Genomic DNA, 15,802 nt, shown 5'->3' on the forward strand with positions numbered 1-15,802 from the left:
CGCTGCGTATTGTGCAAATGCTTTATGTTTTGAATTAATAAAAGAGCATGACAGTTATTTGGTGAATGGTGTGAAATAATTGTGTGACACCCTTAATTGCATAATTACTCTGATTGATATATTGCTATTTTAATTAAATATTTGGGGTATTTTAGAAGGGTGTTACATTAGTGGTATCAGAGCATAGTCGGTCGAGTCGAGTCGTAATTATTCTGTTTTCCCTGTACGTGATAGGTGTTGTGCAACCCTATCAGTACTTATTGTTTTAGCTTGTTGGGTTTTCAGAATAGAGATGGCTGGAAGAGGTAGAGACGATGCTGCGATTGCTGAGGCTCTGGGTATGCTAGCTGGAGTACTTGGAGGGAATCCGAATGTTGTGGGAATGGGAGCTGCTCGTCAACTGAGTGAGTTCCAGAAGAACAATCCTCCAATGTTCAAGGGAGCATACGATCCAGATGGTGCTCAGAAGTGGTTGAAGGAGATCGAGAGGATCTTCCGAGTGACTGAGTGTGCCGATAACCAGAAGGTCAGGTTCGGTACGCATATGCTGTCAGAAGAAGCAGATGATTGGTGGGTTGCTGTCCGCACTGAGTTGGAATCTGCTGGGAATGTTGAGATCACTTGGGCTGTGTTCAGAGAGAGATTCCTGAGGAAGTACTTTCCAGAGGATGTCAGAGGAAAGAAAGAGATAGAGTTCTTAGAATTGAAGCAGGGTAACAGGTCTGTTACTGAGTATGCTGCTAAGTTCACAGAGCTGTCGAAGTATTACACTCCCTATGCTGAGGCTGCTGGGGAATTTTCGAAATGTGTGAAGTTTGAGAACGGGTTACGTCCCGAGATTAAGCAGGCTATTGGGTATCAGCGGATTAGAGTGTTTTCTAATTTGGTTGACTGTTGCAGGATTTTTGAACAGGATACCAAGGCCAGAGCGGAGAGCTATCAGCAGAGGGTTGATAGGAAGGGCAAGAATCAGAATGATCGTGGGAAACCGTATGCAGCTGGCAAAGGTTTCCAGAGACAGAGTGGAATGAAGAGGCCTAGTGGGGGAGACTCTAGTGCCCCTGCTAAGTGTTACAGATGTGGTCAGGCTGGACATCGTATCCATGAGTGTACCAGTAATGAGAAGAAGTGTTTCAAATGTGGAAAAGGTGGTCACTTGGCTGCAGAGTGCCGGTTGAAGACTGTGACTTGTTTCAACTGTGGAGAAGTGGGTCATATTAGCCCACAGTGTCCTAAGCCGAAGAAAGAGAACAAGTCGGGAGGCAAGGTCTTTGCTTTATCGGGTTCTGAGACTTCTGCAGATGATCGTTTGATCCGAGGTACGTGTTATATTAATGGCTTTCCTCTTGTAGCTATTATTGACACGGGTGCGACTCATTCCTTTATATCTTTGGATTGTGCTGTAAAACTTAAGTTAGAGATATCTGAGATGCATGGTAGTATGGTGATTGATACTCCTGCGAAGGGTTCAGTGACTACTACTTCAGTTTGTTTAAATTGTCCTTTGAGTATTTTTGGTAGAGACTTTGGGATGGACCTAGTGTGTCTTCCACTAGTGCAGATTGATGTTATTTTGGGTATGAACTGGTTGGTGTGTAACCGAGTTTATATCAACTGTTTTGATAAGACTGTGATCTTTCCTGAGATTGAGGAAGGAAAGGATTCGTTTCTATCAGCGAGGCAGGTGAATGAGGCAGTAGCAGATGGGGAAGAGTTGTTTATGCTGTTAGCGACTTTGGAGGCTAAAGATAAACTGGTGATTTGCGATCTGGCTGTGGTGTGTGATTTTCCTGATGTGTTTCCGGAAGAAGTGAATGAATTGCCGCCAGAGCGTGAGGTTGAGTTCTCGATTGATTTGGTACCTGGTACTAGGCCGATATCGATGGCTCCGTACCGTATGTCTGCTGTTGAGCTAACTGAATTGAAGAGTCAGTTGGAAGATCTGTTGGATAAGAAATTTATTCGTCCGAGTGTGTCACCGTGGGGTGCACCAGTGTTATTGGTTAAGAAGAAAGAAGGTACTATGAGGTTGTGTGTGGACTACAGGCAACTGAATAAAGTGACGATCAAGAATCGGTATCCTTTGCCGAGGATTGATGATTTGATGGATCAGTTGGTTGGTGCGAGTGTGTTCAGCAAAATAGATTTGAGGTCGGGATATCATCAGATACGTGTGAAAACTGAGGATATTCAGAAGACTGCTTTCAGAACAAGGTATGGACATTATGAGTATTCTGTAATGCCTTTTGGTGTGACTAATGCGCCTGGAGTGTTTATGGAGTATATGAATAGGATTTTCCATCCGTACCTAGATCAGTTTGTTGTGGTGTTTATTGACGATATTTTGGTGTATTCGAAATCTGAAGAAGAGCATGCTGAGCATTTGAGAGTGGTTTTAGGAGTTCTACGAGAAAAGAAGTTATTTGCTAAACTGTCAAAGTGTGAATTTTGGTTAGAAGAGGTTAGTTTTCTTGGTCATGTGATTTCAAGAGGTGGTGTTGCTGTTGATCCTTCTAAGATAGAAGCGGTATCTAAGTGGGAAGCTCCGAAGTCAGTTTCTGAGATAAGGAGTTTTCTTGGACTTGCAGGCTATTATAGGAAATTCATTGAGGGATTTTCTAAGTTGGCATTACCGTTGACTATGTTGACTAGAAAGGGGCAAGCGTTTGTTTGGGACTCAAAATGTGAAGAAGGCTTCCAAGAGTTAAAGAGAAGGTTGACTACTGCTCCTATTCTGATATTACCGAGTTCGTCGGAATCATTTGAGGTTTACTGTGATGCTTCATTGTTGGGTTTGGGTGGTGTGTTGATGCAGAATAAGCAGGTTATAGCTTATGCTTCGAGACAACTGAGGGTTCATGAGAGGAACTATCCAACACACGATTTAGAGTTGGCAGCTGTGGTATTTGTTCTGAAGTTATGGAGGCATTACTTGTACGGGTCAAGATTTGAGGTTTTCAGTGACCATAAAAGTTTAAAGTATTTGTTTGATCAGAAAGAGCTGAATATGAGACAGAGGAGATGGTTAGAGTTTCTGAAGGATTATGACTTTGGTTTGAATTACCATCCGGGTAAAGCAAACGTAGTGGCTGATGCATTGAGTCGGAAATCATTGCATATGTCTATGTTAATGGTTAAGGAATTGGATTTAATTGAGCAGTTTAGAGACTTGAGTTTGGTGTGTGAGAGTACTCACAATAGTGTTAAACTGGGAATGTTGAAGTTAACGAGTAGAATTCTGGATGAGATCAGAGAGGGTCAGAAATCCGATGTGCTTTTGGTTGATAAGTTGACTCTAGTGAATCAAGGTCAAGGTGGTGAATTCAGAGTTGATGAGAATGGTGTTTTGAAATTTGGTAATCGGGTGTGTATTCCGGATGTTACCGAGCTTAAGAAGAGTATTCTGGAGGAAGGACATCGTAGTGGCTTGAGTATTCATCCTGGAGCTACGAAGATGTATAATGATTTGAAAAAGTTATTCTGGTGGCCGGGAATGAAAAGAGAAATTGCGAGTTTTGTTTATTCTTGTCTGACTTGTCAGAAGTCAAAGATTGAGCATCAGAAGCCGTCTGGGCTAATGCAACCGTTGGCTATTCCAGAGTGGAAGTGGGATAGTATCAGTATGGATTTTGTTTCTGGTTTACCGAGGACAAGTAAGAATTTTGAAGCTATTTGGGTGATTGTTGATAGATTGACGAAATCGGCTCATTTCATTCTGATCAGAATGGATTATCCGTTAGAGAGATTAGCCGAGTTGTATATTGAGAAGATTGTAAGTTTGCATGGTATTCCGTCGAGTATTGTTTCGGACAGAGATCCTAGATTTACATCAAAGTTTTGGGAAGGTTTGCAGAAGGCTTTGGGAACTAAGCTGAGATTGAGTTCTGCATATCATCCGCACACTGATGGTCAGACTGAGAGGACGATTCAGTCACTAGAGGATCTGTTGAGGGCTTGTGTTTTGGAAAAGGGAGGTGCTTGGGATTGTTACTTACCTTTGATTGAGTTTACCTACAACAATAGTTTTCATTCGAGCATTGGTATGGCACCGTTTGAAGCTTTGTATGGTAGGAGATGTCGGACACCTTTATGTTGGTATGAGTCCGGTGAGAGTGCTGTGGTTGGACCGGAGATTGTTCAACAGACTACGGAAAAGATTAAGATGATTCAGGAGAAGATGAGAATTGCTCAGAGTCGTCAGAAGAGTTATCACGACAAGAGGAGGAAGTCACTTGAGTTTCAGGAGGGAGATCATGTGTTTCTTCGTGTTACTCCGACAACTGGGGTTGGTCGAGCTTTGAAGTCGAAGAAGTTGACACCTCGAATTATTGGTCCTTATCAGATTTTAGAGAGGATAGGGGAGGTAGCCTATCGTATCGCTTTACCGCCGTCACTTGCGAATTTGCATGAGGTTTTTCATGTGTCTCAGTTGAGGAGGTACATTCCTGATCCGTCGCATGTAGTCCAAATAGATGATGTACAGGTGAGAGATAACCTGACTGTCGAAACATCACCTATGAGGATCGAGGATCGAGAGTTGAAGCAGTTGTGGGGTAAAGAGATTGCTTTGGTAAAGGTAGCTTGGGGAGGACCAGCAGGTGGCAATGTGACTTGGGAACTTGAGAGTCAGATGAAGGAGTCCTATCCAGAGTTATTCGCTTGAGGTATGTTTTCGAGGACGAAAACTCTTTTAGTGGGGGAGAGTTGTAACACTCCGATAAAAATAAGATAATTATTTAATTTAAGTTAATATTATATTTATTAATTTAATTAAATAATTGGAATTATTGGATTATTATTATTATTATTATTGGAATAATAATTATTGGAAAATATATATAAGTTGGAAATAAGGAAAAAGAGTTCCATTTTGGTAAAAAGAGTTTTCACGTGAAAGCAGAGAAGCGGCTGAAAAGGGAGAAAGGGCAAAGAGGAAGAGCAAGAGAGCAAGGGTTGAAGAACGGAAAAGCTTGAAGCTTAAAGATTCGCCGGATTAATTCAGGTAAGGGGGGTTTATCGTCGCTTAATGGGTATTATGGGTTAACATGTAATGGGTAGTGATAAACCGTTGAATTGACCCTAATTGGGATGTCGAATGCTGAAAAATTGTGATGAATAAACTATGTTAAAGCCGTAATTGAATCTGTAATTGGATGGGTAGTGATTTTCCGAACGTATAGCTTTTTACGGAATCGGAATCGGAGGTCCGGAAGTCCTCCAACGGCGGAAAATGCGGAGAATTCTGCATTCTGCTTCGTGTTAGCGCAGGAACAGCTTTCTGTCTTGCGTTAACCGGTTAACCCAGGGTGTTAACCGGTTAACACTGTTAGGAATTTTGAAGTATTGCTGTTTTGCTTGCGTTAACCGGTTAACCCAGGGCGTTAACCGGTTAACACTGTTGTGATTTCTGAGGAATTGTTGTTCTGTCTGCGTTAACCGGTTAACCCAGGGCGTTAACCGGTTAACACTGTTAAAATTGGCCAGGAAGCGTGTTCTGTCCTGCGTTAACCGGTTAACCCAGGGCGTTAACCGGTTAACACTGTTGGAAATTGGAAAAATTGATATTTTAATGTTGTGAACATAATTGGGAATTGGCCTATATCGGTGTGTGATATAGTAGGGATTATTTCCCGTTGTTTTGAGTAGGATAGGTATTAGTAGAGTGTGCTGATACTGTGATTGAATTATTTGGCATGACATGATATAATTATGTGATAAATATGCTGATGATGTGTGAAAATATGCATAATGTTGTGAATGTATATATTATGCATGTGTTGGTGAATGGACTGTTTTATGGCTTAGAGTGTGAGCATATGTCCATTGTAGATTGTTGTTGATGATGTTGCATTGCTAGGTGAATTAGCATGCATATTGGGGCCTTTATGGTGGTAGCTAATTCCCATGGTGAGGAATTAGTGAGTAAATCATTGTAGATTGTTGTTGATGTTTGCATGCTAGGTGATTAGCGTGCATAGCATAGCCCTTGAGGTGGTAGCTAATTCCCATGGTGAGGAATTAGTGAGTGAGTCACTAGGTCTCAAATGAGTGGGACTAGTGGGCTTGGTAGCCGTATCTGGATTTGGTCGGTGAGGTTGAACTATATGTTCACGAATAGTCGGTACCGCATGCATGGAGTCTCATTGCATAATGTATGTATGACGTATAATATGAATGGATGTATTCCAGTATTATACGTGTGTTTGTGTTGGCATTGGGTATGAGTATGAATTGTGTTGGTATTGAGTATGCCATTTGAGTTGATGTGCCGTTACCGAATGTGTGATATGATTAGGGTGATTAATGTGTTATTTACTTAACATTATATGATATTTTATAATGCTTATTATATCGATTGAGGAACTCACCCTTACAACTATTTTTCAGGTAACGAGCAGTGATTGAGTAGAAGCTAGTGCTTGGAGTCTAGTGTAGTCTCCTTAGTGGGTCATGCTCTGATAGATGTAACATCGGGACAGGATGTTTTACCTTGTTGAATAATTTTACATGTAATGTGTTACATGTTTTGCATGATTGATTTGATTTCTATCCGCTGCGTATTGTGCAAATGCTTTATGTTTTGAATTAATAAAAGAGCATGACAGTTATTTGGTGAATGGTGTGAAATAATTGTGTGACACCCTTAATTGCATAATTACTCTGATTGATATATTGCTATTTTAATTAAATATTTGGGGTATTTTAGAAGGGTGTTACAGCAGCCACTTGATCAACCACCTCAATTAATGAGGGAAATCAAGTGGTCCACGTTTTTTCTTATTTTCTGATTTTCACTTTATTTGGTTTATTTTCATTAATTCATATTAATTTTAATATTTATCCAAAAAATATGAGAGTTTCACCAAAAAAATATAAATAAATTCCTCTTTCATTTTCTGAATTAAAATTATTTTTTGGATCACTATTAATATTTGTCATGATTTTATTGTTTTTGTGAATATTTTTAATTGTTTAAAAATACTTTTAAGTTTCCAAAAATTAGGAAAAAATTTCTCCAAGGCCATTTGACCTTGTTTGACCTATGATAAATATCATGGCCATTTATTTGGTGTTTTGATGAGGTTTTAGGATTTTGACCAACCATTATTTAATTTAATGCATTATTTAATCGATTTTTATTGTTTAATTGCAAAGTAAATTGTGTGAGCTTTTGATATTGACTTGTTGAGTTTGACTTGTGCTGTTGGGCCTTGGTCAAGGTTGATTTGACTTTGTTGAGTTAAAATCATTGGATTTAGGGGATTGATGAAATGTACATTTCACTTCCCAAAATGAATGAATGGTTTTAATTTGGTAAAAGTCTTCCTTTGACCAATTTGTGTTGATTCCATTTCCCCTTCCTATTCATATTCATCCCATTCTCTTCTCATTCATTCCATGGACCTATAATGTCTCTATATCCTAAAGTTAGTTGATTGCAAAATCAACATAAGTATGGATGAGATTAGGTCCACCCATTTTGCATATTCTTTTTAAGTGTGGTATGTTTTAGGAGTATGGTTCATAATACCATATCTCTAACATGCATTAACACTAAAATTTCTATTGCCCGACCTCAAATAGTTATGACTTCTACATAAGTCCAATTACGATTGCTTAACATAGCGCTAAATTATTGACATAAAAGGCATAGCATTCTAGTAAGTGAGATTGTAAGTCTCCCCTCTTTCATGGTATTGTGTGGAAACTTGGCCTTTTTTCCTTCCTTTGAAAGATGTCTTGGTTCAAGGATCCATGCTTGTGACAAGTGGGTTGAGTGTTCTCCAAAGAATGACTTAAACAAAACAAAAGAAAAAGCAATACTAATTCTAATCAATTAACAACTAACATTTAATTTCAAGCCATTTATTTTTATTTGCTTTAATTTTGAGCCTTTATTCATTTGCCATTATTCATACCATTTAACTTGTTTACTTTAATGTCATTTTCACTTTGCTCATTTGAGCCTTATCTTGTGATTATATTGTGTTTGTATATACTCGTTTGTGTTTGTGATCTTTTGACCTTAATGTATATAATAACAACAAAAAACCCTAAAAGACATTTTGTGTGGACTGTTGGTTTGCTCTAAGACATTGGACTTAGAATTAGTCAACACTCCCTATGAAAAAGGACTTGGTCAATGCCAACTTTCATGAAACCAAGTGCTTGTGATTTGAATCTTCATCTGAAGCAAGTATTGTGATCCCATTTGAGTTCATCTGTTACATGGTCTCATTGAAGTTGTTACTTTGAACCTGTGCCTAGTGCTTATCTTTGAGCTCATCTTTATTTGATGGGGCTATCTTTATTTGATGACTTTCTCTTCATCTTGCTATTTGTGTATTGATATTGCTTAATTCTAAAAGTCCAAGGGAAATTTGGGTTTCTATATGACATTCTTGTCTATTGGATTGCATCACATCGGTCAGATCTTTTCAACCCTTAACTTTTAATTTTTGCTTAGGATTAGTCTCTTCATATCTTCCCCACTTCTTTAATTTAAAATATCTCCTTCCTTTTAAAATCTTATTTTCTTGTGTTTTTTCTAAACTTAGACCATATTGCAAATTAGAAACTTTGGCCTTATGCCATTGCATTTTAAAACTTTTTTCTTGATCAAACTTGTAAATGAACTTAACTATACTTGACTTAAATTTTCAAAAGACAAAAAGAACTAACACTCATTCAAACCTTTCTAGGCCTTTTGTGCTTTTGTTAAACTTAAATTTTTGTTAAAAGCAATGCATCCACTTTGAAATTGTTACCACAAACTACGAGGTTTTGATCCCTTATTTTATGTTGGTACGTAGGCACAAGTTCGAAGGTCTTGTCAAACACAAAAATATAATTAATGAATTCTTTTCTCATCCCTCCACTCAATTTATTGCAAACATCATTTTGTACCAAAACACATATGCACACAAAAAAGGGCTCCCTAGGAGTACCTAGGACACTTTGGGTGCTAACACCTTCCCTCTGTGTAACCAACCCCCTTACCTATAATCTCTGGCATTTTATTAGTTTTGATTTGAAAAATTATTATCTTTGGGTTTTGTTCGTACTTTTCCCTTTTCCTTTGGAAACAATAAAAGCGCGGTGGTGACTCTGGTTTAATTGACGTCTAGCTTGTCCATAGCTTGATGGTCATGAATGTACCACTACAATTAGCAATTGTACTTTTAAACGCTCTGACAAATTTTGACTGCATGAGATGTTAATAAATGCTTCTAGCTTCTACATGTAGAAGAATTTCTGCGATTGTCTTTCCTTAGGGGAATCTTTCCTCTGTCGTATCTTGTATTTATCTTTAACAAAAAAAATACCTTTTTGACTATTCTGTTTGAACATGTTGATCCCAACAAGTCACTTTAATCTTGCTCAAATATTTTTTAGATTCACATCCAAGCTCTTGGGTGGTGGAGGGGCTACTCTATTCTCCTAGGATTACCCTGGTGTTCCACGACCTCCCTCTTATGGAACTTTAATGAGACTTAAAAGCATGTTTTCATTCTTTTAGATTGGTCGTGCTGATAATTATCTCATCTTTTTAGGTATGGTATTTCATCTTTCAATGTATCTTCAAGCATACAACCTCTAAAGCGACCAACATGGGACGAATGATGATGCATTTATAAATGTAATTTCATGCCACTATGAGAAATTGGGTCTTGACGCTCTTCCTATCTTGTTTTTATCTAAAGGTCATGTGATGTTTGGCATATCCCAACGGCCTGGTTCTTGATCCATTAAAGTCTTAAAGATTAACCTTTGTAAGGGAGCAAGTCTTTGCGCATTTACTATAAGGAATCAAATAATCCTGAGGGTATAAGTCAACAGGAACTTCCCTAATCAACTGGGGCCATGAGGAGGTCAAAGTTATCTATTGTCTCCCTTACCAAGTAAAGGACGTGATGTTTTGGTATTGCCAATAAGTAATTCATCACCAAAGAGAGACAAATGTGGCATCTCTTTTATAATATTCTCCTCTTATTTTCCCAACTTAGTCACATTACTCTTATGGAAACAACAATATTTTTATTTGTACAAGCTCGCGCGCTCCTTGAACATTTTTGAAAATTCTGCTTGTTCTTTCAGGAACTCATCATTGGCACACTGGTGAAGGATATGTTCTATGGAAGTATTCAAGGGTGTATAATATGTGTATCTGGATAGAGTGGCCCATTAATTTTCCTAATATAGCAGACATCGTTTTATGTTCATGCGTCGACCTTTTTAGAGTTGCTTTAAATTACCTTATTTCCCTTCACCGTCTCCTCATATTGGATATAATTATATTCTCGTCCAAGCAAGTCAATAAATTTTTTAGCCTCTTTGATCCTCATGATTTCAACATATCACGTCTCCTTTACCAAAACGGCCTTTATAATGTACCTTTCGATGTAGCTCATCAATGACTCGTCCTTTTTCTATCAAATCCCAACCAGATTTTCCATAATTTTTAATTGCCTCCTTAATATGGTGAAGTTAGTCGTGAAACATTTACACAATTTACACCATGAGTTGAAGGAATTTTTCTTTAGGCCTTTGACCTTGTCATTTCTCTTTCCTTCAATGTGAGGATAAAAAACTTGCACATAGCTGGTCTTTTGCGTCACAGAAGGTAAGTATTATGTCTACAACCACAATGTGGGTGTCAGGGCCAATCATCATGTCGTATGTTCCCATCCCAAAAGGTTTTTGTCGATCTTTATGTTGGGGTAACGATAAATATGATAGCTGAAAGTATTTCTTCTTGGAGTATCATTTCCCCTTTATGATCTTGCTAAGGAATATTAGTGGTGGTCATGGTGGGAGCGATTGTCCAAGGGACATTCATTAAGTCTTCGTAGGGAAAATATGAGCCTCAATGCCTTCTAATGTAGTGTCAATGATGCTAAGAAGGCTTCCAATATCTCTTTCACTGTGACACGGGTTTATGTTTGCATTAAGAACATCTATCTCTCCTAAATAATGGGGAGAAAAAATGCTTCGCGCCTGTTTGTTGATCTTTATGTAGAGGAAAATATTATCCTTATCTAGTGGTGTGATGCATTGATTTACTCTTGACAACTTCAGTAGCTCTACTTAGGGTTGGTTCCTAGTTGTCCCGGCCTTTATCAAATGTTACTCTCGTGGTTATTATGGTTGGACGGATCCTCCCTGTGATAAAGACGAAGCGATCATTATGTCTTAGAGTTTTTTAGTCACCCTTATGACTGTGTTGGCAACAGTAGAACAAGGCATGAGGTTTCTCGTGGCTAGAGTCCTCGTTCTCTTGTTCATGAGATTTACCAATAACTCTAGAATGAATCAAAGCGTGGAAATGTTTGAGGACAATTTCCTTAGACGCGTCAAATGGTCCATAATGACTTGTATCTTCAAATGTTATTAAGGATGATGAAATCTTGTACAAAGGCTTTTGAGCTTTAAAATGATCCAATCGCACATTTCTCTTTTAAGTCTAATTGAGCATTGTGCATTCAATATATTACAAAAAAATAAAAATAAATATTATTTCAACATAAAATTTATATATTTAAAATATAGTCTATAGATACAAGTTTATGATTATATTTAATTCTTTTTAACTTTAAGTATGTATAGTTTAAAATAATATAGGTGTTCACATATAACTTTTTAACATTGTGGAGTAATTATGATTGGTTAATTATTGATGTATGTGGATAAAATTTTAATTTTCCACCGTCTAACCTTAATTTAATCTAATATTTTTATTTTTATTTTTCATTTTCACTTTTCCCTCTTTCATGAAAATTGCACGCCTTTGTCGTTTTTTATTCCCTCTATTTTTTTCTTTCATTTTTCCTTTTCCTCGAGACTTGTTAATTTATAAAACAATCAAAATCAAAATTTATTTAATTTATCGATTTCCTTCATCTTTCCTAAACCCTAGAAATATCATCACTCACCGTCCGATTCATATTTCTTTTGTTTCATTCGCATGCTAACCATAGTTCGATTCGGATTCCTTCAATTTCCTTCGCGTGTGAGTCATCTCTCATGTATGAACTATTTTTCTCATTTCACAAAGACTCATTGTCTTAGGTTGTTGATTATGAGCTTCTTTTTGTTATTCGTCTTTTCAGATTTCATGTTCTTACTGCCTTCACCCAAATATTCAAAAAGTCTTTGTTTGATTTTGGGATTTCACAATTTTCTCCGCCATAACAAAAAGATTTGAAAATGTATGTTAGATTTGGAGTCAAGGTGGTTGAAATTGTTCGAAGTACCAATAGAGAATGATATTGAAGAAGACAAATTTTTAACACTTAAAAAGGATGAAGGAATGTTGGAGCTAGAACGAGAGTTGGTGGTAACATAAAATTTTGCAATACTTGTTCACAACATCTGATTTGCATGAAAATACATTTTTCTCTATTTATTAATTTAGTATCATGTTTGTTGAACATAGATTTGTGTGTAGCTTAACTTGTCAATATAATGGTTTATGGGTTGTTAAATATTACTTTATAGGTGAGCTATAAACTCTCCATCTCATATAGTTTTTTTTTAATACTCGTGAGCCTTTAATAGTTTATACTTAATAGCATTTCTCTTCTTTTTTTTCATGTTTATTAGTTGAATATCTTAAAGCATTATATTTTCAAGTACTCATAAGTGTTCCTTTTTTTAGGTTAACTCCACAACTCTATCATGTTGGACTAACTGGAGTTCTTTTTTACGAGCTTCAGAAATCTTTGACATTGCAATTCCACTAGAATAGGAAGCTTCATGTTTACTTATGGAAGAATTGATTTTAATAACTTTTTATCCTGGCTCGCGACTCATTAGTAAATGTGAAGCTTGAAATGCTTTGTTGTTATAATACTTTAAAATATTATTTGCACAGGATCTCAGATTTCAAATTTTTAAACTTTTATCTCACTTCATACTACTATTTTTATACATGCATTTGAAGATTATGTTTTGGTTTTAATTTTCCCTATAGATCGGAAATTAAATTTAATTGCATACTTGAATAGATCTTCAACACATACTAGAGTTTTGCAAGTGATCAAGAGAGGGATGTCATATATAGGAGTTTGTAAGAGACTAGGGGTTGGCTTTATGGGGACAATGATGATGACATTAAAAACGCTAATACATCAAAATTGGAATATCTAAAAAAGATAGCTTTTTCTTTTTCTATTTTCATTTGTTTCCATTTTCATACTTCTTAATTCTAATCCATTATTTCTGTAGCTGGTGGATTCAATTGAGAATCGATACAAAGATGATGATGAAAGAATGCATGCTATAAGAGATATATTAACACTCATTTCAAAGATTCTCAAGTTTGTAGATTTCCTTCCAAGGATAAAGAGTTGGTAAGATAACAAATATGACATTATATATTATTATATATTTATCTTAAGAATATTAACCGATATTATGGTCATGGATATTAAGATCGTATAGAAGATCTAAAACTGTATGACGCTTTCCTTTTATATTTTCCTTTTTCGTCGTCCATACTTTTTGCTTTCATGTTATATTGGTTGATATATTGGACCATTAGGGGGAAAAAACAAAATGAGCACTTCCCATTAATATATGTCAATCTATTTTTTTTGTTACTATATATGTCAATCTCTAAAAAATTAGGAATTCAAAAGTGTTTGTTTATTATGCATATGAATAAAATTCCATGATGTTTATAAGTTATCTCTCTAAAAAATACAAATAATCTAAGCTACTATTAGGGAGCTTGTGCTCTTTGGTTGTAAATCACTTTGACATACCTTCTAATGATATTATCCATATCATAAACTAGATATATGTATATACTATTATATTTAGACTAGCACTCACATTATATTACTAAAGGTAATTTTCCACAATGTAGGTGTTGAATCCTTTTTAAAAAATCAATAAGTAATTTACAGGATGATTTCTCTCTACCAATTTTTTATATTAATTAACTAATTTTAATCAATAAACAATTAGTATTTGACAAAATATGATTTCTATCTATCAAATTCTTATTGGTGCACAAAGATGAATATGAAGATGGAAGAAAAGAGAGAAAGAGAAAAGAGAGAAAACGGTTATAACAAACTTTGAAGGAGAGAGAGAAACTATATTCACGTTATGAAAAACTAGTTACATGTTTGTTTAAATACACAAATCAAAATTCTAGGTAGGCGTAACAAACTAATTCTAAAAATTTAGAAGTTAAGCACTGCTTTTGGAACAACAATCTTAGAAGCTTGTGCTTCTGAGTCAAAACACAACTTCTGAATCTGAATTATATCTAACATTATCCCTTAATTCATATTCAGCTATCTAAACTCTACAACACCAATTCCATCCCTCAGATGGATAAAGTGTCCAATCTTCACAGCTTTAGTCAGAACATCTACAAGTTGCTTTTAGGTGGTATAGTGTACAACTTCTAGCTCTCCATTATGAACTTGATTCCTTATAAAATGAAACTCCATGTCAATATGCTTGCTTCTTCCATGCAACACTGGATTCTTGGTAAGGATTATGTTTGATTTTTTGTAAATCATGAGCTTCACATACTTGTTCACTTTGATCTTCAGATCATGCAACAAATTCATAAGCCAAATAGCTTGACACGCAGACAAAGCACCTGCAATGTACTCAACTTCACGGGTTGACAAAGCAACATCTGGTTGCTTCTTAGAACACCAAGAAATAGAACCTCCGAGACACTTGAAGAAATATCCATAAGTAGTTCTTCTGTCAACTCTATCTCCACACCAATCAGAATCTGAATAACACATCAGTTCTGATTCATACTTAACTCCATAAGAGAATAACACTCCATACCTCAGAGTCCCCTTAATATACCTCAGAATCCTTACAACAGCTTGGTAATGTGACCACTTTGGTTTGTTCATAAACCTACTCACCATTTCAACTGCATAACAAATTCTAGGTTTGGTGTTGTGGAGATATCTCAATGAGCCAATCAACTATTTAAAAGTTATAGCATCTATATCATCATCCTCAACATCAGAATCCAACTTGTGATTCGCTTCAGTGGGTGTGATTGCAGACATAAAATTTATCAGCTCAAATCACTTTAGAAGCTTAAGTTCATACTTCAGCTAATGCAAAATGAAATCCTTCTCAGAGTACAGGATCTCCGTCCTTAGAAAATACACCATATTTCCTAGATTAGTCATCTCAAACTCATTCACCAACGCCTTCTTGAACTTAGTTATCTCTTTCGAACAACTTCATGTTAGCAATATGTCATCAACATAAAGACACACCAAAATCATATTATCTTCATAAGTATGTTGGACATAAATGTCATACTCCATCTCACACTTTTTGAATCCTTGCAGCTTGAAAAATGAATCAATCTTCAGATTCCAAGCTCTAAGAGCTTGTTTCAGTACATACAACGCTTTATGTAACCTATACACCATCCATTATTTGTTCTTCTTCATAAATCTAGGAGGTTGTGATACGTATACCTCTTCTTGCAAGGATCATTCATAAAGGCAGATTTCATATCCAGATGTATCAGAGACCACTTCCTATTTGCAACTATAGCAATCACCAATATGATTGTTTCATGTCTAGCTACAAGCATAAACACTTCAAAGTAATCTAACCTAAATCTTTTAAGAAATTCTCTTGCTGCTAACCTTGCTTTTTGTTTACCGATTGATCCATCTGGCTTTAGTTTCACCTTGAAAATCCATCTGACACTAATGGCTTTCTTTGCCTTTGGAAGCTCAGTCAACTCTCAAGTCTTGTTTTTTTCTATAGCCTCAAGATCTTATTTCATGGCCTTTAG

At 36.3% G+C, this 15,802-nt stretch overlaps 1 protein-coding gene across 1 annotated transcript; it reads right to left on the reverse strand.

Annotated features, from left to right (window-relative positions):
- Positions 1-14,396: 14,396 nt before the first annotated feature.
- On the reverse strand, positions 14,397-14,906 carry LOC127081345 (secreted RxLR effector protein 161-like). The gene has a single exon (XM_051021611.1). It carries the CDS (start codon positions 14,904-14,906, stop codon positions 14,397-14,399), a length of 510 nt encoding a protein of 169 aa, XP_050877568.1.
- Between the last annotated feature and the right edge of the window lie 896 nt (positions 14,907-15,802).

This window comes from Lathyrus oleraceus, chromosome 5, assembly GCF_024323335.1.
Source record: "Lathyrus oleraceus cultivar Zhongwan6 chromosome 5, CAAS_Psat_ZW6_1.0, whole genome shotgun sequence".
Taxonomy (NCBI): domain Eukaryota; kingdom Viridiplantae; phylum Streptophyta; class Magnoliopsida; order Fabales; family Fabaceae; genus Lathyrus; species Lathyrus oleraceus.